This window comes from Triticum aestivum, chromosome 2A (assembly GCF_018294505.1).
Source record: "Triticum aestivum cultivar Chinese Spring chromosome 2A, IWGSC CS RefSeq v2.1, whole genome shotgun sequence".
Taxonomy (NCBI): domain Eukaryota; kingdom Viridiplantae; phylum Streptophyta; class Magnoliopsida; order Poales; family Poaceae; genus Triticum; species Triticum aestivum.
Window position 1 is genome coordinate 584,350,743 of NC_057797.1, and position 23,951 is coordinate 584,374,693.

General features: G+C 44.6%; 1 protein-coding gene across 1 annotated transcript; it reads left to right on the forward strand.

The window, feature by feature from the left end:
• The first annotated feature begins 1,714 nt into the window (after positions 1–1,714).
• Positions 1,715–6,648, forward strand: LOC123185634 (BAG family molecular chaperone regulator 1-like). The gene is made up of 2 exons (XM_044597487.1): positions 1,715–2,003; positions 6,419–6,648. Exons 1-2 carry the CDS (start codon positions 1,715–1,717, stop codon positions 6,646–6,648), a joined length of 519 nt encoding a protein of 172 aa, XP_044453422.1.
• The last annotated feature ends 17,303 nt before the right edge of the window (positions 6,649–23,951 follow it).

The window sequence follows — 23,951 nt, forward strand, 5'->3', positions numbered from 1 at the left end:
TGATTTTTTTTTTAGAGAAGGAGGATGCATCCCCGGCCTCTGCATCTCGACGATGCATACGGCCACTTTATTAATTATTAAACACAAAAGACCTTACAAAGTAGTACATCAGTGAGCCTGAAGCCACCATCTAGGCAACATCTGTCGCTACTCCTATCCCTTTGATGCAGTGGTGCCGAATGTCCGAGCCTAATACCAAACAGACATCGCACCAAATCCTAACATCTAATGCCGGATGCCCTATCCTAGCCACATACCGGGACTTGGTCACACACCGGTCCGGCGCACTCACCGAGGCTACCACCGCCTTCTTCCACCGATCCATCTCCAGAGCAGGCACTGACGCACAGACCTTGCCAGGCCTGCCGTCGACGCCACCATGGCGCCAGACAGCTCGACCACCCTGCGCTCGTCCATCCAACCGCATCCGTCATCGAAATGCAGCTGCACCATGCCGCCAACACTCGTCGCCAATGACGCGGTAGATACAACGCCGCACCACCTAGCAACCTCTGCACCATCGCCACTGCTGGAGCTAATCGGAGCCCACCATCCACAACATCTCTCTCCCGAACAACTCCTCCCAAGATGGCGCCTCCATGGAGGATACGACGCGCAGGACGCCGCCGCCGTCCAATGCAGACTGAATTTTGGACTTTCGTCCAGGAAGGGTTCAGGAGTGGATAGGGGGGACCTCGGCTTCGCCTCCAGGAAGGGTAACGGCGTCAAGTGACGTCGCCGATGCCGGGCCGAAAACACCGACCAAAGTTTCCTCCGGTCCCCATCCTATGCCACCAAACCTCCGTGTACTCCGGATTCGGCAAGCCACGATCCGAAACCTGCGAAGATGAAAGAGCCATGGGGCTCAACCCACCAGAAAGGAGGATCGAGAAGAACTCCTCGTAGATCTCCAGACGCCGAATCCAACGATCCGACGTGGCCAGCGACGATCATCACCACCCCGCGGCGGCCGACGGAGTCCGAAGATAGGATCCAGATGGATCCGATCTGGATCCGGCGGCACCCGTGACCACCGGTCAGGCCAACGCAGCCACCACCTCACGACACGTAGGTCGCCACCGCCGCACCACGCACGACGCCGATGGGAGACCCGCCCGCCGCGCCGCCGGACCCCACGTTCGCCCGGCGTTCCTCTGGATCCCGCTGTCCCGCGCCAGCCAAGACGGAGAGGATGGGGAGAAGCCCCGCCGCCGCCCAGCCGGCCAGGCTTCGCCCGGCGGCGCTGTGGACGGCGGCGAGGGGAGGAGGAGACTCGAGGGGTGGCGGCGCTGTGGTAAGGATAAATTGATATCTGCATAAAATCACATTTCGTTGGGGCCCGCTTGTCATTGGCCGTCTGAAACGATCTTGTGACGATGTTGAGTCGACACGGGCCCGCGTGTCAGCGGCGTGGCTTCATGGACGCTCTCCATCGCACTTTCACTTTTCCTTCTGTCGAGGAACACTTTCGCAAGCTCTTGCGGCTTTGGAGTTTGGACTGTGCCAAGTTCGCCTGTCGCAGTGTCCCCTACGTTGACGCCTTTGATCCCTATACCTAGCTCGCCTCCTATATATACACAGCAAAGCCCTGTTCCTATAACTTCTTTCTGATGCAGAGGCCGGGCTGCGCCCCTTTTCCCAAAAAAAAACCACCAGCTTAACTGCCTCAACACCAACTGCAAGGAACAACAGCAGAGCCATCCAATTTACGACGATGATGAAGCTGAGGTGCCCCAACCCCAAGAGGCTCTTCAGGAGGAGCTCCTCCAAGATCAGCAGGTCTAGTAGCAGCTGCAGCAGCAGGAGCAGCAGCGACAACGGCAGCGATGCCTCCGGTGGCATCCGTGGTGGCGGCGGCAGCGGAGAGATCGAGTGGGAGGTGCGGCCGGGGGGCATGCTGGTGCAGAGGAGGGACGGGAGGGGGGACGTCGAGATCATCACCGTCAGGGTGGCCACCGGCTACTCCTGGCACGAGGTCTCCATTGGAGCCACCTGCACCTTTGGTGAGTACTCTAGTCTTTGCAAAGCTGATTTGATATTTTTTTGAGAATATATGAATGTGACTAGTGTGTGATTATAGTAGAATGTATGTGTTCTTGGAAGGTGGTTCATTTGGTCATGATTCCTTTCGGGGCTTCCCTCACATACTAAAGTACTAAGCACATCTTTATGTCGTCAAAGTTGAATGAATATACCCGAAGCTTACGCACGATAAAAGCTTGAGGAGTGATCGTGGGTGTGGCATCCATGCACAATGGCACTCCCTTACATGATTCACTTGTGTTAGGCACGATAAACTTCGAATTTTCAGACAAGTTCAACAATGCTAGTTCAGTTGTTTCACTGTGCAACCAGTCTGTACATGTAGATTTATTTTTATTTTGCGAACATGTACATGTAGATTCACAGTACTTCCATCTTGTGCAACGTCTCACTGAACACTGAAACTAGTTAAGGAGCATTTTTACAAGAACATGTAGTAGTACATGTAGATTCACAGCAACTATGGTGCCTAGCTGGCTAGTTCCGTCTTGTGTATAGTATTACTGAATACTGAGCTCCTGAACCTTCGCAAGGTGATGTGGAGATATCACTTGGGAGATATGCATGTCCATTAGCAAGGTCTCCTCCTTGCTTCTGTAATAAAACAACTGATGACAAGGATCAGTGTTGTGCCACCCTCTCCTTCCTCACAGCTCCACCCTCTCCTTACTAAATCATGGAGTTGTCCTTGAAATTGTTTTTCAAGAAAATGCACGGACATGTCTGAACAACGACTTGCAATGTGGCAGGCTTCCTGCTGTGACAGCGTGCACACGATCGTTCAGAGTTTTTTACTACAAAGCATAAGCTCATTGTGTTTTTATCACTAAATAATGTACACACGATGGTTCAGAGTAGGAACCTGAGTGCAAATTTCCTCCTTGTTTGCTACTCCCTCCGTCTCAAAATATAAGAACGTTTTTTATACTATACTAATGTCAAAAACGTTCTTATATTTTGAGACAGAGGGAGTAATACAAAGCAATCACTGAATATAAACCAAGTACACTTTATTGGATCAAGGTCTAATATACAAAACAACAACAACAAAGTCTTTAGTCCCAAACAAGTTGGGGTAGGCTAGAGATGAAACCCATAAGATCTCGCAACCAACTCATGGCTCTGGCACATGGATAGCAAGCTTCCACGCACCCCTGTCCATAGCTAGCTCTTTGGTGATACTCCAATCCTTCAGGTTTCTCTTAACGGACTCCTCCCATGTCAAATTCGGTCTACCCCGCCCTCTCTTGACATTCTCCGCACGCTTTAGCCGTCCACTATGCACCGGAGCTTCTGGAGGCCTGCGCTGAATATGCCCAAACCATCTCAGACGATGTTGGACAAGCTTCTCTTCAATTGGTGCTACCCCAACTCTATCTCGTATATCATCATTCCGGACTCGATCCTTCCTCGTGTGGCCACACATCCATCTCAACATACGCATCTCCGCCACACCTAACTGTTGAACATGTCGCCTTTTAGTCGGCCAACACTCAGCGCCATACAACATTGCGGGTCGAACTGCCGTCCTGTAGAACTTGCCTTTTAGCTTTTGTGGCACTCTCTTGTCACAGAGAATGCCAGAAGCTTGGCGCCACTTCATCCATCCGGCTTTGATTCGATGGTTCACATCTTCATCAATACCCCCATCCTCCTGCAGCATTGACCCCAAATATCGAAAGGTGTCCTTCTGAGGTACCACCTGGCCATCAAGGCTAACCTCCTCCTCACACCTAGTAGTACTGAAACCGCACATCATGTACTCGGTTTTAGTTCTACTAAGCCTAAACCCTTTCGATTCCAAGGTTTGTCTCCATAACTCTAACTTCCTATTTACCCCCATCCGACTATCGTCAACTAGCACCACATCATCCGCAAAGAGCATACACCACGGGATATCTCCTTGTATATCCCTTGTGACCTCATCCATCACCAATGCAAAAAGATAAGGGCTCAAAGCTGACCCCTGATGCAGTCCTATCTTAATCGGGAAGTCACCAGTGTCGACATCACTTGTTCGAACACTTGTCACAACATTATCGTACATGTCCTTGATGAGGGTAATGTACTTTGCTGGGACTTTGTGTTTCTCCAAGGCCCACCACATGACATTCCGCGGTATCTTATCATAGGCCTTCTCCAAGTCAATGAACACCATATGCAAGTCCTTCTTTTGCTCCCTATATCTCTCCATAAGTTGTCATACCAAGAAAATGGCTTCCATGGTCGACCTTCCAGGCATGAAACCAAACTGATTTTTGGTCACGCTTGTCATTCTTCTTAAGCGGTGCTCAATGACTCTCTCCCATAGCTTCATTGTATGGCTCATCAGCTTAATTCCACGGTAATTAGTACAACTCTGAACATCCCCCTTGTTCTTGAAGATTGGTACTAATATACCCCGTCTCCATTCTTCTGGCATCTTGTTTGCCCGAAAAATGAGGTTGAAAAGCTTGGTTAGCCATACTATCGCTATGTCCCCGAGACCTTTCCACACCTCAATGGGAATACAATCAGGGCCCATCGCCTTGCCTTCTTTCATCCTTTTTAAAGCCTCCTTGACCTCAGACTCCTGGATTCGCCGCACAAAACGCATGCTGGTCTCATCAAAGGAGTCGTCCAGTTCAATGGTAGAACTCTCATTCTCCCCATTGAACAGCTTGTCGAAGTACTCCCGCCATCTATGCTTAATCTCCTCGTCCTTCACCAAGAGTTGGCCTGCTCCGTCCTTGATACATTTGACTTGGCCAATATCCCTCGTCCTCCTCTCTCGGATCTTGGCCATCTTATAGATGTCCCTTTCACCTTCCTTCGTGCCTAACCGTTGGTAGAGGTCCTCATATGCCCGACCCCTTGCTTCACCAACAGCTCGCTTTGCGGCCTTCTTCGTCATCTTGTACTTCTCTGTGTTGTCTGCACTCCTATCCAGGTATAGGCGTTTGAAGCAATCTTTCTTCTCTTTAATCGCCTTCTGGACATCATCATTCCACCACCAGGTATCCTTATCTTCTCTTCTCCTTCCCCTAGACACTCCAAGCTCCTCCGAGGCCACCTTACGAATGCAAGTCGCCATCTTCGTTCACACATTGTTCGCATCTCCTCCTTCCTCCCAAGGGCCCTCCTTAATGACCCTCTCCTTGAACGCTAGAGCTACCTCCCCCTTGAGCTTCCACCACTTTGTTCTAGCAACTTTGGCACGCTTATCCCGCTGGACACGAATCCGAAAGCGGAAGTCAGCAACCACCAGCTTATGCTGGGGTACAACACTCTCTCTAGGTATCACCTTACAGTCTAGGCACGCACGCCTATCTTCTCTTCTCGAGAGGATGAAATCAATCTGGCTAGAGTGTTGGCCACTACTAAAAGTCACCAGATGTGATTCTCTCTTTCTAAAGAGGGTGTTAGCTACAATCATGTTGTAGGCTAGAGCAAAGCTTAAGACATCTTCTCCTTCTTGATTCCTGATGCCATAGCCAAAGCCCCCGTGCGCCCCTTCAAAACCTGTGTTAGATGTACCCACGTGGCCATTGAGGTCTCCTCCTATGAAGAGCTTCTCACCAATCGGTACACTCCTAACCATGTCTTCCAGGCCTTCCTAGAACTCCCTCTTGGTGTTCTCATTGTGGCCTACTTGCGGGGAATACGCGCTGATAACATTGAGAACCAAGTCCTCAACTACCAGCTTGACCAGGATAATCTGGTCCCCATGTCTCTTGACATCTACCACTCCATACTTGAGGCTCTTATTGATCAAGATGCCTACGCCATTTTTGTTTGCAGCCGTCCCTGTGTACCACAGCTTGAAGCCGGTATCCTCCACCTCCTTCGCCTTCTGTCCTCTCCATTTGGTTTCTTGGACGCAAAGGATATCAACACCTCTCCTCACCGCTGCATCAACTAGCTCCCGAAGGTTCCCTGTCAGAGACCCTACGTTCCATCTACCTAAGCGAATCCTCCTAGGCTCGGCTAGCTTCCTTACCCTTCGCACTCGTCGAGTCAAATGCGAAGACCCTTGCCCATTTTCCACTACATCCGGGCGCCGATGTAGCGCGCCACTAAGGATGCGACGACCCAATCCTCGCTCACTTGCCACTGTATCCGGATCAAGATACAGCGCGCCACCTTTAGGGTGACGGCCCGGCCCTTGCCCATTTTCCACCACACCCGGGTTCCGATGTAGCGCGTCGCTGAGAGGGTTACGCCCCAACGAAAATCTTTTGGGTTTCATCTCCATAAGAGTGGCTGAGTTTTTACGTTGGCTCGCCAAGCCTATCCCAACCCTCCTCCTTTACCTGGGCTTGGGACCGGCTATGTTGAGACAACATAGGCGGAGTTGATCAAGGTCTAATATGTGTTTTGAAATTTATTTGTGCAGGTGAGCTGAAGGTGGTAGTGTCCATGGTAACGGGGCTGGAGCCGAGGGAGCAGAGGCTGCTCTTCAGGGGCAAGGAGAAGGAGCACAGCGACCACCTCCACATGGTTGGGGTGAGGGACAAGGATAAGGTGCTGCTCCTCGAGGACCCTGCCCTCAAGGACATGAAGCTCCGTGCCGCGCTTGCGGGCCGGGCTGTGCAGAGCCCGTATCATACTTTTATCAAGGTGTAGGCCAGCCCGCCTCGCCCACCTCGCTAACAGTTAGCTAAACCAAATTGTCTCAAAAAAAGGTAAATCAAATCAGTCACACCATCAGCCAGTTAGTCTCAGAAAAAGTTGTTGAGAGGAATTTTTTTGGGAGCTGATGCATGGTGTGGTTCGCTGTTGTTGATCATCCGAACTTGAGTATGAGTACCACTCCATGGAATGGAAGGGCAAAGAACCTCCTCGTGTGAGAGTTAGGGTACTACCAACTTTTAACTAGTTAATTGCATGATTGTGCAATTTGTAGCCGGTTGCAAGTTTTTTAAGTTAATGTAAAGGGTTAGGCTCCCAGAGTTGCAAGTCCAAGTGTTGAGTATAATGTATATTAGGAAGTATATGATAGACTAGGATTTGTTCCTGCCTTGTCTTGTACTCCAAGTTGGTCATTGTACTCCTATATATATGCCCACGAAGCTCAAGCAAAACAACAAATATTCTCTCTCCCTCCTAACATGGTATCAGCCTAACCGATCCAAACCCTGGCCGCCGTCCCCTGCTTCCGCTCTGCGCGCCGCCCCCATGGAGGTCAGCCTCCATGACCGCCGCCAGCGGCCGCGCCGCCCGTACCTAGGGTTCGTCCGCCTATCGTGTTGACCAGCTTCCCTAGATAGTCTTCTTCTCGATCCGTTGATTAGGGTTTTCTCTCACGCCGGAGTTAATTGCAAAAAACCACCACATTTGGGGCTTCTTCTGCAGAAAACCACCAGGTCCCTAATCATTTGCAAAAAGCACAGCGCATTCGGTAAACTTTTTGCAAAAAGCACTGATCGCTTGATTTGCAGCTTTTGAGGGTGTTTCCGATAGGTGGGACCCAAAACAGGTGACATGGCATAACGGCGAGGCAGACGGCGCCATTACTCACTACCTGGTCAAATCGACACGGTCGGCTCGCCCGACCGCACCAGCTCTCTCACTATCTCGCCCGTACTCTCTCTTCGTCCTTCATACTCCCACTCATGGCGACGGCGAAATCCCGCGACGGAGGCGCTGCTGATGCTAGGTGTGGCGCTGACCGGAGTTCTGTGGTAGCACAAATCCATCTCAGCCGCAGCTTCCTCCCCAACTGCCGGTGGCAAACCTATCAGTTGAATCTGCGGCGGCCGCCGTGTTCGCCCGAGATGTGAAGGAAGATCTGACGGGCAGTCAAAACTGGCCATCCTCGTTCGGTGGCGTCTGGTAAGTAATGCATCCGCATTCTTTCTTTTTTCTAGATTGGGTTTGTAGTTTAGGTTTCTAGGGTTAGGGTTCTAGGGCTGGTGTTCGTCCGGTTGGGTTGTAGGGTTAGTGTTCTAGGGCTACTATTCCTGTGTTAGGGTTCTAGGGTTGGTGTTCCTGCGTTAGTGTTCTTGGGTTAACTAAAACTTTATATATGTTAACAGCAATTTTGTCTGAATATTTAAATGAACATTTGTCTGAATATTTAGGGTATTGAAGTGTTAAGTTTACTGTTTTAGTTGAACTAGTAACTGAACACTTGTTAATTGAACATCTTACTGAAGTGTTAAATTATCTGTTAATTGAACATTTGTTTGAATATTCAGCAAACTGAAGTGTTTAGTTTACTCATTTGTCTGAATTTTTAGTTAACTGAAGTGTTAAGTTTACTGTTTTAGTTGAATTAGTAATTAAACATTTGTGAATTGAATTTTACTGAAGTGTTAACTTATCTGTTAACTGAACATTTGTCTGAAGTGCTAAATTTTTTGGCATTTAACTTAACTTGTAATTGAATATTTGACTTAACTTGTAACTGCATTTATAAATAATCTTTTAACTGAACTTTGAATATAACATTTAAAGTAACTTTTTACTGAATAGTTTACTGTAATTTTGTTTGTAATTTGGATGATGAAGTCTGGGAAGTCAGATTTCATTTCTTTGACAGAGATAACTTGGAAAGAAATATAAGCCTGTCAGACATAACTTTCTGGATTCTAGTTGCACTTGTAGAGGTAGAAGGCTATTCTTGTAGAGATTATATGTATTATGTCAGAGATCCAGGTGTTGGGGTGTCAGGAATGGTAGAGTTAACAGATGATGACAAGGTGGAGGAGATGTTGGATGAGCTAGCTAGTAAAGGAAAAACTGTGGTTAATATTACAGTAATGAGAAGTGATGCTCCAACACTAGTTGATTTGAACAGAGGCATTGTGTATGAAGACCAGGTTCCTTTGTCTGAAATAGGTGTGCCACTTGTGTATGAGATAGATACATCTGGAGTTCTTTTCCCTAGTCCAGTGAAGCCACAGCCAGAGCCAGTCCAGGTCATGCACACACATGATAGCATTGAACCAGAATTTGTAGTGGACAATGGTGAGGAGAGGCATGAGTATTTCATGGACATTGATCAGGAGCAAGAGCAAATAGAGCAACAGATGGAGGAGAATAGGAATAAATAGATTGAGAAGTTCAAGAGCAATAAGAAAAGAAAAGAGAAATACATAGCAGCTAAAAGGAAACTTCCAGAGTTGCTTGCTGAAGATTGTACTGACAGTGATACTGATAGTGAGATTCCAGCAGATGAGGATATAATTGCTAGGCTACAGGCAATGAAGAGGCATAGACATGATCCACTCAACCACTTTGAAGGTGACACAGATGTTGAAGAGCTATATGAACCAGATGAGGAGGAGGGAGTTGGTGAAGCAGCAGAGCAGGAGGCAGCAGTGAATAGCAGCATAGGAGGAAACACTACAGGAGGAAGCAGCACAGGAGGCAGTAAGAGAAAGGGGCCAACAACCAGATCTCATGCAAGTTTAGATCAAATTATAGAAGAGGACTGGTACCCTTCCTCTGATGAGGAGAGCAATCCAGGTGACTTAAGCTAGCAAGACAATGATGGGGCTCAGGCACCAGCTTTTAAGATTCCAGGTGGTAGGAAGAGTAGGGCCAAGAAGAAGAAACCAACGGTTTGGTATGATGAGAAGAGAGAGAACGCACATGAGCAATTTGTGAAGAAACTATGTTTCCTAGATGTGAGCCAATTCAGGAGGGCACTTCAAACATTCCACATCTCACAGAATAGAAACTATTCCTTTCATAGGAATTGGTCTGATAGGGTTATTGCAGTTTGCAGTAGTGCAGAGTGTCCTTTTTCATTGCAGCCTCTCGGATAACACATGAGAAGATAGTTTGCATAAAGAAAATGAACCTGTACCACAATTGTGCTGCAGTAGGAGAGAGCACCAAAGTAACTGCCAAGTGGTTGGCACATGAGTGTGAGCAACAGTTGAGGGCAGACATTAACACACCAGTCCAATCCATAATTGAGAATTTGAAGCAGAAACATGGCATACAAGTGTCCATTCACATGGCCTACAGAGCAAGGAAAGTTGCTAAGAGTGTGGTCCAAGGAGATCAAAAGGCACAGTATACAAGGATAAGGGATTACCTCCAAGTTGTATTGGATACCAATCCAGGAAGTAGATGCATTGTTACAACAAAGCATTTGAGGGCACATTCTTGCAATTAATTTGCAAGCACACACATGTGGTTGTAGGAAATGAGACATGATAGGGGTTCCTTGCAATCATTCAGTTTCTGCAATCAACAAGGCAAAATTACATCCAGACGATGTTGTCAATGTTTTTTTCAAGAAACCCATGTACCAAGCAGCCTACAGTGCAGTAGTTTACCCTGTGCCTAGGCCTGATCTATGGAAAGGCTGGTACCTCTGACATAGAGCCACCAGTTTTCAAAGAAAAGCCAGGAAAGAAACAAACTAAGAGGAGGAAGAGTAGGTTTGAGAAGCCAGCTCCCAAGGATACTTCTAGGATGGGCACAATCACTTGTAGCAATTGCAACCTGGCTGGGCATAGGTACACTAACTTCCACAAGACTCTTAAGCTAGCTCTGGCAATGAGAAGACCAGCATATGGTAACTTTGTGACTATCTTGTAATCTCTCTATGTTTATGCAAGTTTCCTATCTTGTAATCTATCTATGTTGTAATTCCAGGAAAATAGAAGAGTTGTTGCATCAGCTAGGACAACTCCAAGGGCACCAACAACAGAAACACCAACCAAAGCTCCATCAGCTCCTCCTGCTCCAAGGGCACCAACAAGAGCTACACCAGCAGTACCAAGGACGGCTCCATCAGCTCCTCCTGCTCCAAGGGCACCCACAAGAGATACACCAGCTGCAAGCAAAGCTCCATCAGCTCCTCCTGCATCCAGGAGAGCTCCAAGGGCAGCTACTACTAGTGCATCTTCTGCTGGGCCCAGTTCCTCTACAGCTACTGGGCCAAGTACCTCTACTACTGCTGTTGCTGCTAGGCAAAAGAAAAACTTCTTGCCTCCAAGACCAGCAGGTACTGGAAGAGTCAGAAAACCATCTTTTAACATGTTTGAGTGGTTCAATTGTTCTAAGGGAAGCAGGTACGTTTGTGGTGACCTGCTGATGGTAAAAACATTATGAACCATGTTGCCTATGTTGGCATAGTACTGTTTGGAACTCTGGAACTGGTGATTGTTAAACTATTTATGGTTATGTTGAACTATTTATGGTTGTAAGATACCTATTTTATGGTTGTGTTGAAGACTATGATGCATGAGTGCTGGTTTTTATGATCATTGCTTCTCTATTGTTGTTGATGATGGTTCTTATGATGATTCTTATGATGCTTGTTATGATCATTGCTTCAAGATTTTTATGCATGAGTGTTGGTTGTTATGGTGATTTGCTTCTCTGTTGTTGATGATGGTTCTTATGATGCTTGTTGTTGTGTTCAAGACTTTGATGCATGAGTGAGTTAGGTCATTTGGGGTGGGTCGAGGTCGACAAAACCACAAATGAGTGAGTTACGTCATTTGGGGTGGATCGAGGTCGACAGAACACCAAATGAGTGAGTTAGGTCATTTGGGGTGGGTCGAGGTCAACAAAACTACAAATGAGTGAGTTAGGTCATTTGGGGTGTATCGAGGTCGACAAAACACCAAATGGGTGAATTTGGTCATTTGGGATGGATCGAGGTCGAAAAAACACCAAACGAGTGAGTTTGGTCATTTGGGGTGGGTCGAGGTCGACAAAACCACAAATGAGTGAGTTGGTCATTTCGGGTGGGTCGAGGTCGACAAAACACCAAATGCGTAAGTTTGGTCATTTGGGATGGATCGAGGTCGACAAAACACAAATGAGTGAGTTTGGTCATTTGGGGGTGGCTAGAGGTCTACAAAACCCCAAATGAGTGAGTTAGGTCATTTGGGGTGGATCGAGGTCGACAAAACCCCAAATGAGTGAGTTAGGTCATTTGGGGTGGATCGAGGTCGACAGAACACCAAATGAGTAAGTTGGTCATTTGGGGTGGATTGAGGTTGACAAAACCACAAATGAGTGAGTTTAGGCCAAAACACAACCTAGGTCTCACCTTAATTGGGCCAAAAATTTCCTCACACAACATTAATCACAAACCATAACATAAATGAAAGAACACATCAAATGACCCAACTTAGTAATAATACATCACAAACTGATAATTCCTCACATGCCAATAATTCATCACAAACCAACCCTTAAATAACACTACAAACTGATCTTAATTAAAAGATTCAAAAAACAACATACAAACGAAGGTTCAGTGCTACAGAATTACTAGAGTTCAACACAGTCAAACTTAACACATTACGAGCTTTAGTCCAAAGCTATTACAAAAGGCAATGACCCACATGGTCAGGCAACAACTCAACTTGGTGCAGTGCTACAGAATTAGTCTTCATCACAAATAACCTTAATCTCGTGAAGCTTCCTCTTGTTACTGTCACCTGCTGTCTTGAGCTCAACAATGCAGGAAGCAAGAGTACTCTTCTCCATGGTCAACTTCTCCTTCTATTTCATCAGCCCAGCAATGCAACCACCCACCTGATCCTTCTCTTTCTTCAGGTCATCCTTCTCTTTCTTCAGGTCAACATAGCAAATCTCCAAAGTCCTCTTATCAGGGCTCATCTTTTCCTTCTCTTTAAGATGATTGAACTTCAAATTCCTAATGATAGTGGCTTGAGCTACATGAATTAACTTTAACTGGTCATGAGCAGCCTTCCTTTTTTTGATCTCAGCATCCTTTGCCATGCCGCTTTCCACACTGATTGTAATGTTCTCAGCATCATTCACATGATTTACCTCAGGCTGGTTATCCTGTGAATCCAGGAGGTTGTTCACATCTTCAACAAGCTTCTCATATGTCTCCTTCAACTCATTTTTCTATGGTGTGAGATTGTGTATAGTACATGAATGCTCCAGGCATGCCATCCTATTGTTATGCTGGCTATCCACATACATAAGCCACAGCTCGTGAAGAGCATTCTGCAGATGATCTGGCCACTCCTCATCCACCCACTGCACTAATCCACAATTATTAGCACCCTGCAACAGAAAAAATCAGTTCAAACTTTAAGTCATTAGTTACAGATTAAGTTAATGTACCATATGCAATGAAGTTACAGATTAAATTAGTTACAGAAAAATTCAGTTAAGTTAATGTACCACATTCAATTAAGTTAATTGATACGTCTCCGTCGTATCTATAATTTTTGATTGTTCGATGCCAATATTCTACAACTTTCATATATTGGCAACTTTTTATACTATTTTTGGGACTAACATATTAACGAGTGCCTAGTGCCAGTTCCTGTTTGTTGCATGTTTTTTGTTTCGCAGAAAATCCATATCAAACAGAGTCCAAACAAGATAAAAACGGACGGAGATTTTTCTGGAATATATGTGATTTTTGGGAAGTGAAATCAACGCGAGACGATGCTCGAGGGGCCCACGAGGCAGGGGGCGCACCCCTGACCCTCGTGGCCACCCCGTAAGGCGGTTGATGCCCTTCTTTTGCCGCAAGAAAGCTAATATCCGGATAGAGATCGTGTTAAAATTTCAGCCCAATCGGAGTTACAGATCTCCGGGAATATAAGAAACGGTGAAAGGGTAGAATCTAAGAACGCGGAAACAGAGAGAGACAGGGAGACAGATCCAATCTCGAAGGGGCTCTCGCCCCTCCCATGCCATGGAGGCCAAGGACCAGAGGGGAAACCCTTCTCCCATCTAGGGAGGAGGCCAAGGAAGAAGAAGAAGAAGAAGAAGGGGGCCCTCTCCCCCTCGCTTCCGGTGGCACCGGAGTGCCACCGGGGGCCATCATCATCATCGCAATCTTCACCAACAACTTCACCGCCATCATCACTAACTCTTCCCCCCTCTATGCAGCGGGGTAACCTCTCTCTTACCCGCTATAATCTCTACTTAAACATGGTGCTTAACGCTATATATTATTTCCCAATGATGTATGGCTATCCTATGATGTTTGAGTAGATCTGTTTTGTCCTAATGGTTATTTGATGATCGTGATTGGTTTGAGTTACATGTTTTATTATTGGTGCTGTCCTATGGTGCTCTCCGTGTCGCGCAAGCGTGAGGGATCCCCACTGTAGGGTGTTGCAATACGTTCATGATTCACTTATAGTGGGTTGCGTGAGTGACTGAAACACAAATCCGAGTAAGGGGGTTGTTGTGTATGGGATAAAGAGGACTTGATGCTTTAATGCTATGGTTGGGTTTTACCTTAATGATCTTTTGTAGTTGCGGATGCTTGCTAGAGTTCCAATCATAAGTGCATATGATCCAAGTAGATAAAGTATGTTAGCTTATGCCTCTCCCTCATATAAAATTGCAATAATGATTACCGGTCTAGTTATCGATTGCCTAGGGACAAATAAATTTCTCGTAACAAAAAGCTCTTTACTAAAATTAATTTAGTTGTGTCTTTATCTAAACAGCCCCTAGTTTTTATTTACATGCTCTTTATTATCTTGGAAACCTATCCAACAATACCTACAAAGTACTTCTAGTTTCATACTTGTTCTAGGTAAAGCGAACATCAAGCGTGCGTAGAGTTGTATCGGTGGTCGATAGAACTTGAGGGAATATTTGTTCTGCCTTTAGCTCCTCGTTGGGTTCGACACTCTTACTTATCGAAAACTGTTGCGATCCCCTATACTTGTGGGTTATCATTAATGTACCAGATTTAGTTAGCTTAATCCATCATATTCAGTTAAGTTAATCGATTAGATTCAGTTATGTTAATCTACCATATTCAGTTAATTTAATCTACAAGATTAAGTTAAATCAATCTACCTGATTCAGTTAATGAAGAGTTACTATGAACAATACAACAATAACTATGAACCCAAGAATAGAACAGAGTAACTCAATAGAACATGAACAGTAACTATGAACCCTAGAACATGAACAGTAACTATGAACCCTAGATGATGAATTCGACTGCTGCAAAGCTACAACTTCATACTTACTTCAGTGGCATAGGTAATGAACCTCCTCCCAGTGCTTATCCCCTCAAATGCAATACATTTCCTCCCTGGATTCCCATGCTCGCACATCACCATCAAATCGTCAGCAGCACGCTCGAACAATGGGTCATCAATTGTAGCTGGGATCTGGGCAATCCAACACAAACTTGTTCAAATCAAGCAGAACTCAACAGAACTAGTAACACCCTAGAACACAAATGAGCGGCGACCAAAACAAACAGAGAACCAGCGGAATAAATGAAGGAAATATGCCCTAGAAGCAATAATAAAGTAGTTATTTATATTTCCTTATATCATGATAAATGTTTATTATTCATGCTAGAATTGTATTAACCGGAAACTTAGTACATGTGTGAATACATAGACAAATAGAGTGTCACTAGTTTGCCTCTACTTGACTAGCTCGTTGAATCAATGATGGTTATGTTTCCTAACCATAGACATGAGTTGCCATTTGATTAACGGGATCACATCATTAGAGAATGATGTGATTGACTTGACCCATCCGTTAGCTTAGCACGATGATCGTTTAGTTTGTTGCTATTTCTTTCTCCATAACTTATACATGTTCCTATGACTATGAGATCATGCAACTCCCAAATACCGGAGGAACACTTTGTGTGCTACCAAATGTCACAACGTAACTGGGTGATTATAAAGGTGCTCTACAGGTGTCTCCGATGGTGTTTGTTGAGTTGGCATAGATCGGGATTAGGATTTGTCACTCGGATTGTCGGATAGGTATCTCTAGGCCCTCTCAGTAATGTACATCACTATAAGCCTTGCAAGCAATGTAGCTAATGAGTTAGTTACAGGATGTAGCATTACAGAACGAGTAAAGAGACTTGCCGGTAACGAGATTGAACTAGGTATTGAGATACCGACGATCAAATCTCGGGCAAGTAACATACCGATGACAAAGGGAACAACGTATATCATTATGCGGTTTGACCGATAAAGATCTTCGTAGAATATGTAGGAACCAATATGAGCATCCAGGTTCCGCTATTGGTTATTGACCGGAGACGTGTCTCGGTCATGTCTAAATAGTTCTCGAACCCGTAGGGTCCGCACGCTTAACGTTCGGTGACGATCGTATTATGAGTTTATGTGTTTTGATGTATCGAAGGTAGTTCGGAGTCCTGGATATGATCACGGACATGACGAGGAGTCTCGAAATGGTCGAGACATAAAGATCGATATATTGGACGACTATATTTGGACATTGAAATGGTTCTGGGTGAGATCAGGCATGTACCCGGGAGGTTACCGGAACCCCCCGGAGGTATATGGGCATTATTGGGCCATAGTGGGAGAGAGGAGAAGGGATTAAAGCAGGGGTGCCCCCCCCAAGCCCAATCCGAATTGGGAGGGGGTTCCCCCCTTTCCTTCCTCCTTCCTCCCCCTTCCTTCTCCCCTAATCCAACTAGGGAAGGGGGAATCCTACTCCCGGTGGGAGTAGGACTCCCCTTGGGGCGCGCCTAGGAGGCCGGCCCCCTCCCCCTCCTCCACTCCTTTATATACGGGGGAGTGGGCACCCCATGGACACACAAGTTGATCATTGATCTCTTAGCCGGGTGCGGTGCCCCCCTCCACCATAATCCACCTCGGTCATATCGTAGCGGTGCTTAGGCGAAGCCCTGTTCTGGTAGCATCATCATCACCATCATCACGCCTCGTGCTGACGAAGCTCTCCCTCGACACTCTACTGGATCGTGAGTTCGTGGGACGTCACCGAGCCGAACATGTGCAGATCACGGAGGTGCCATACCTTCGGTGCTAGGATCGGTCGATCGTGAAGACGTATGACTACAACAACCGCATTGTCATAACGCTTCCGCTTACGTTCTACGAGGGTACGTGGACAACACTCTTCCCTCTCGTTGCTATGCATCACCATGATCTTGCTTGTGCGTAGGAATTTTTTTAAAATTACCGCGTTCCCCAATAGTGGCATCCGAGCTAGGTTTATGCGTAGATGTTATATGCACGTGTAGAATACAAAGGAGTTGTGGGTGTGGGTATATACATATTACTTGCCGTCACTAGTTGAGTCTCTATTCGGCGGTATTGTTGGATGAAGCGGCCCAGACCGACATTACGCGTACGCTTACGCGAGACTGGTTCTACCGACGTGCTTCGCACATAGGTGGCTGGTGGGTGTCAGTTTCTCGAACTTTAGTTGAATCGGATTCAATGAACAGGGTTCTTTCTGAAGATCAAAAAGCAACCACTACACCGTGTTGTGGTTTTCGATGCGTAGGTAAGAACGGTTCTTGCTCAGCCCGTAGCAGCCACGTAAAACTTGCAGCAACAAAGTAGAGTACGTCTAACTTGTTTTTGCATGGCATGTTGTGAAGTCATATGGTCAAGACATGATGCTAAATTATATTGTATGAGATGATCATGTTTTGTAACATAGTTATCGGCAACTGGCGGGAGCCATATGGTTGTCGCTTTATTGTATGAAATGCAATCGCCATGTAATTGCTTTACTTTATCAGTAAGCGATAGCGATAGTCGTAAAAGCAATAGTTGGCGAGACGACAACGATGCGTCGATGGAGATCAAGGTGTCAAGCCGGTGACGATGGTGATTAGGACGGTGCTTTGGAGATGGAGATCAAAGGCACAAGATGATGATGGCCATATCATATCACTTATATTAATTGCATGTGATGTTTATCCTTTATGCATCTTATTTTGCTTAATTCGATGATAGCATTATAAGATGATCTCTCACTGAATTTCAAGGTATAAGTGTTCTCCCTGAGTATGCACCATTGCAACAGTTCGTCGTGCCGAGATACCGCGCGATGATCGGGTGTGATAAGCTCTACGTTCCCATACAACGGGTGCAAGCCAGTTTTGCACATGCGGAATACTTGGGTTAAACTCGACGAGCCTAGCATATGCAGATATGGCCTCGGAACACTAAGACCGAAAGGTCGAGCGTGAATCATATAGTAGATATGATCAACATAGTGATGTTCACCATTGAAAACTACTCCATCTCACATGATGATCGGACATGGTTTAGTTGATGTGGATCACGTGATCACTTAGATGATTAGAGAGATGTCTATCTAAGTGGGAGTTCTTAAGTAATTTGATTAATTGAACTTTAATTTATCATGAACTTAGTACCTGATAGTATTTTGCATGTCTATGTTGTTGTAGATAGATGTCCCATGCTGTTGTTCCGTTGAATTTTAATGTGTTCCTAGAGAAAGCTAAGTTGAAAGATGATGGTAGCAACTACATGGACTGGTTCCGTCACTTGAGGATTATCCTCATTGCTGCATAGAAGAATTACGTCCTGGAAGCACCGCTAGGTGACAAACCCGCTGCAGGAGTAACGCCAGATGTTGTGAACACCTGGTAGAGCAAAGCTGATGACTACTCGATAGTTTAGTGTGCCATGCTTTACGGCTTAGAACCGGGACTTCAACGACATTTTGAACGTCATGGAACATATGAGATGTTTCAGGAGTTGACGTTAATATTTCAAGCAAATGCCCGGATTGAGAGATATGAAGTCTTCAATAAGTTCTACAACTGCAAGATGGAGGAGAATAGTTCTATCAGTGAACATATACTCAGAATGTCTGGGTACCACAACCACTTGACTCAACTGGGAGTTAATATTCCTGATGATAGTGTCATTGACAGAGTTATTCAATCACTGCCACCAAGCTACAAGAGCTTCATGATGAACTATAATATGCAAGGGATGGATAAGACGATTCCCGAGCTCTTTGCAATGCTAAAGGTCGCAGAGGTAGAAATCAAGAAGGAGCATCAAGTGTTGATGGTCAACAAGACCACCAGTTTCAAGAAAAAGGGTAAAGGGAAGAAGGGGAACTTCAAGAAGAACAGCAAGCCAGTTGCTGCTCAAGTGAAGAAACCCAAGTCTGGACCTAAGCCTGAGACTGAGTGCTTCTACTCCAAAATAACTGATCACTGGAAGCGGAACTACCCCAAGTATTTGGCAGAGAAGAAGGATGGCAAAGTGAAAGGTATATTTGATATACATTTTATTCATGTGTACCTTACTAATGCTCGCAGTAGTGCCTGGGTATTTGATACTGGCTTGGTTGCTAATATTTGCAACTCAAAACAGGGGCTACGGATTAAGCGAAGATTGGCTAAGGATGAGGTGACGATGCACATGGGAAATGGTTCCAAAGTCGATGTGATCGTCGTCGGCACGCTAGCTCTACAACTACCTTCGGGGTTAGTTTTAGACCTAAATAATTGTTATTTGGTGCCAGCGTTGAGCATGAACATTATATCTAGATCTTGTTTGATGCGAGACGGTTATTCATTTAAATCAAAGAATGATGGTTGTTCTATTTATATGAGTAATATCTTTTATGGTCATGCACCCTTAATGAGTGGTCTATTTTTACTAAATCTTGATAGTAGTGATACACATGTTCATAGTATTGAAGCCAAAAGATGCAGAGTTGATAATGATAGTGCAACTTATTTGTGGCACTGCCGTTTAGGTCATATTGGTGTAAAGCGCATGAAGAAACTCCATTCTGATGGACTTCTGGAATCACTTGATTATAAATCACTTGGTACTTGCGAACCATGCCTCATGGGCAAGATGACTAAAACTCCGTTCTCCGGAACAATGGAGCAAGCAACAGAGTTATTGGAAATCATACATACTGATGTATGTGGTCCAATGAACATTGAAGCTCACGGCGGATATCGTTATTTTCTGACCTTCATAGATGATTTGAGCAGATATGGGTATATCTACTTAATGAAACATAAGTCTGGAACATTTGAAAAGTTCAAAGAATTTCAGAGTGAAGTGGAAAATCATCATAACAAGAAAATCAAGTTTCTATGATCTGATCGTGGAGGTGAATATTTGAGTTATGAGTTTGGATTTCATTTGAAACAATGCGGAATAGTTTCGCAACTCATGCCACCTGGAACACCACAACGTAATTGTGTGTCCGAACGTCGTAGCCGCACTTTATTAGATATGGTGCGATCTATCATGTCTCTCATTGATTTACCGCTATCGTTTTGGGGTTATGCTTTAGAGACGGCTGCATTCATGTTAAATAGGGCACCATCTAAATCCGTTGAGACGACACCTTATGAACTATGGTTTGGCAAGAAACCCAAGTTGTCGTTTCTTAAATTTGGGGATGCGATGCTTATGTGAAAAAGCTTCAACCTGATAAGCTCGAACCCAAATCAGAGAAATGTGTCTTCATAGGATACCCAAAGGAGAATGTTGGGTACACCTTCTATCACAGATCCGAAGGCAAGATATTCATTGCTTAGAATGGATCCTTTCTAGAGAAGGAGTTTCTCTCGAAAGAAGTGAGTGAGAGGAAAATAGAACTTGACAAGGTAATTGGACCTTCTCCCTTATTGGAAAGTAGTTCATCACTGAAATCAGTTCCAGTGATTCCTACACCAGTAAGTGAGGAAGCTAATGATGATGATAATGAAAATTCTGATCAAGTTAGTGCCGAACCTCGTAGGTCAACCATAGTAAGATCCGCATCAGAGTGGTACGGTAATCCTGTTCTGGAAGTCATGTTACTTGGCCATGACGAACCTATGAACTATGAGGAAGCGATGATGAGCCCAGATTCTGCAAAATGGCTTGAGGCCATGAAATCTGAGATGGGATCCATGTATGAGAACAAAGTATGGACTTTGGTTGACTTGTCCGATGATCGGCAGGCCATAGAGAATAAATGGATCTTCAAGAACAAGACTGCCACTGACGGTAATATTACTGTCTACAAAGCTCGACTTGTTGCAAAAGGTTTTCGACAAGTTCAAGGAGTTGACTACGATGAGACCTTCTCACCCATAGTGATGCTTAAGTCCGTCCGAATCATGTTAGCAATGGCCGCATTTTATGATTTGGCAAATGGATGTCAAAAACTGCATTCCTTAATGGATATCTTAAAGAAGAGTTGTATATGATGCAACCAGAACGTTTTGTCGATCCAAAAGGTGCTAACAAAGTGTGCAAGCTCCAGCGATTCATTTATGGACTGGTGCAAGCCTCTCGGAGTTGGAATATATGTTTTGATAATGTGATCAAAGCATATGGTTTTATACAGACTTTTGGAGAAGCCTGTATTTACAAGAAAGTGAGTGGGAGCTCCGTAGCATTTCTGATATTATATGTAGATGACATATCGTTGATCGGAAATGATACTGAATTTCAGAATAGCATAAAAGGATACTTGAATAAGAATTTTTCAATGAAAGACCTCGGTGAAGCTGCTTATATATTGGGCATCAAGATCTATAGAGATAGATCAAGATGCTTAATTGGACTTTCACAAAGCACATACCTTGATAAAGTTTTGAAGAATTTCAAAATGGATCAGGCAAATAAAGGGTTCTTGCCTGTATTACAAGGTGTGAAGTTGAGTCAGACTCAATGCCCAACCACTGCAGAAGACGATAGAGAGAAAATGAAAGGTGTTCCCTATGCTTCAGCCATAGGCTCTATCATGTATGCAATGCTGTGTACCAGACCTGATGTGTGCCTTGCTATCAGTTTAGCAGGGAGGTACCAAAGTAATCCAAGAGTGGATCACTGGACAGCGGTCAAGAATATCCTGAAATACCTAAAAAGGACTAAGGATATGTTTCTCATATATGGAGGTGACAAAGAGCTCGTCATAAACGGTTACGTCGATGCAAGCTTTGACACTAATCCGGATGACTCTAAGTCACAAACCGGATACGTGTTTTTATTAAATGGTGGAGCTGTCAATTGGTGCAGTTCCAAGCAGAGCGTCATGGCGGGATCTACGTGTGAAGCGGAATACATAGTGCATCGGGTCATACCTAGTGCATCGGGTCCAATGAAAATCTTTTGTGACAATACTGGTGCAATTGCCTTGGCAAAGGAATCCAGATTTCACAAGAGAACCAAGCACATCAAGAGACGCTTCAATTCCATCCGCGATCAAGTAAAGGAGGGAGACATAGAGATTTGCAAGATACATACGGATCTGAATATTGCAGACCCGTTGACTAAGCCTCTCTCACGAGCAAAACATGATCAGCACCAAGACTCCATGGGTGTTAGAATCATTACAGTGTAATCTAGATTATTGACTCTAGTGCAAGTGGGAGACTGAAGAAAATATTCCCTAGAGGCAATAATAAAGTTGTTATTTATATTTCCTTATATCATGATAAATGTTTATTATTCATGCTAGAATTGTATTAACCGGAAACTTAGTACATGTGTGAATACATAGACAAACAGAGTGTCACTAGTTTGCCTCTACTTGACTAGAGCGTTGAATCAATGATGGTTATGTTTCCTAACCATAGACGTGAGTTGTCATTTGATTAACGGGATCACATCATTAGAGAATGATGTGATTGACTTGACCCATCCGTTAGCTTAGCATGATGACCGTCTAGTTTGTTGCTATTGCTTTCTCCATAACTTATACATGTTCCTATGACTATGAGATCATGCAACTCCCGGATACCAAAGGAACACTTTGTGTGTTACCAAACTTCACAACGTAACTGGGTGATTATAAAGGTGCTCTACAGGTGTGACGCCCCCGATTTGACCGTACACTAATCATACACGCAAACGTGTATGATCAAGATCAGGGACTCAGGGAAGATATCACAACACAACTCTACAAATAAAATAAGTCATACAAGCATCATATTACAAGCCAGGGGCCTCGAAGGCTCGAATACAAGAGCTCGATCATAGACGAGTCAGCGGAAGCAACAATATTTGAGTACAGACATAAGTTAAACAAGATGCCATAAGATGGCTAGCACAAACTGGGATACAGATCGAAAGAGGCGCATGCCTCCTGCCTGGGATCCTCCTAAACTACACCGGGTCGTCGTCAGCGGGCTGCACGTAGTAGTAGCTAGGCACCTCCCGAGTAGTAGCACTACTAGGGAAAGGGCTACTAATGGCGCACCAGTTTTGCCTACTAATGGCGCATCACTGGTGCGCCATTAGTATCACGCCACTAGAATTTTTACTAATGGCGCACCACTGGTGCGCCATTAGTATCTGGTATACTAATGGCGCACCTGGAAGTGCACCATTAGTTTTGCCCACGGTGCGCCACTAGTGTCTGCTATACTAATGGGGCACCACACGGTAGTGCGCCATTAGTAACAATTTTTTTAATTTTTTTCTTAATCTCAGGTCACTATTTCACCTATGAGATATCCAACATATATATACACAACAAGCATCCATATAACAATCATAGCCAACACACAAGATCCATCATATATACATACATAGCCAACACACAAGTCCCATCATATATACATACATAGCCAACACATAGTTCCATCGTTACATATTACAAAAGTTTCACATTGTTCATCCAACACCGTTATCCATCAATTCACAAAAGTTTCACATTGATACAAAATAAAAACACAAATAGAAAAGAAGCACTCCATCCATGCAAGCTGCCGTGAATTAAATCAAATCTGCAAAATGATAAACAAGAAGTTAGAAGAAGAAAAAGAACAAGACTAGAAGAATACTAGAAGAAGAAGAACACTAGAAGAAGAATAAGAAGAATTTTGGAAAAGAAGAAGAATAAGAAGAAGACTATAAGCTTATTATATAAACTTGATCATTTTGTCCTAACATAAGTTATTTTGGAGCTAACCTATAGGAAACTAAGCATATAAGCTCTAAGTTAGTATATTAGAGCCAACTTAGGTAAAATGAAGCTAACCTATGTCATTTTGGAAAAGAAGAAGAATAAGAAAAAGACTATAAGCTTATTATGTAAACTTGATCATTTTGTGCTAACATAAGTTATTTTGGAGCTAACCTATAGGAAACTAAGCATATAAGCTCTAAGTTAGTATATTAGAGCCAACTTAGGTAAAATGAAGCTAACCTATGTCATTTTGGAAAAGAAGAAGAATAAGAAAA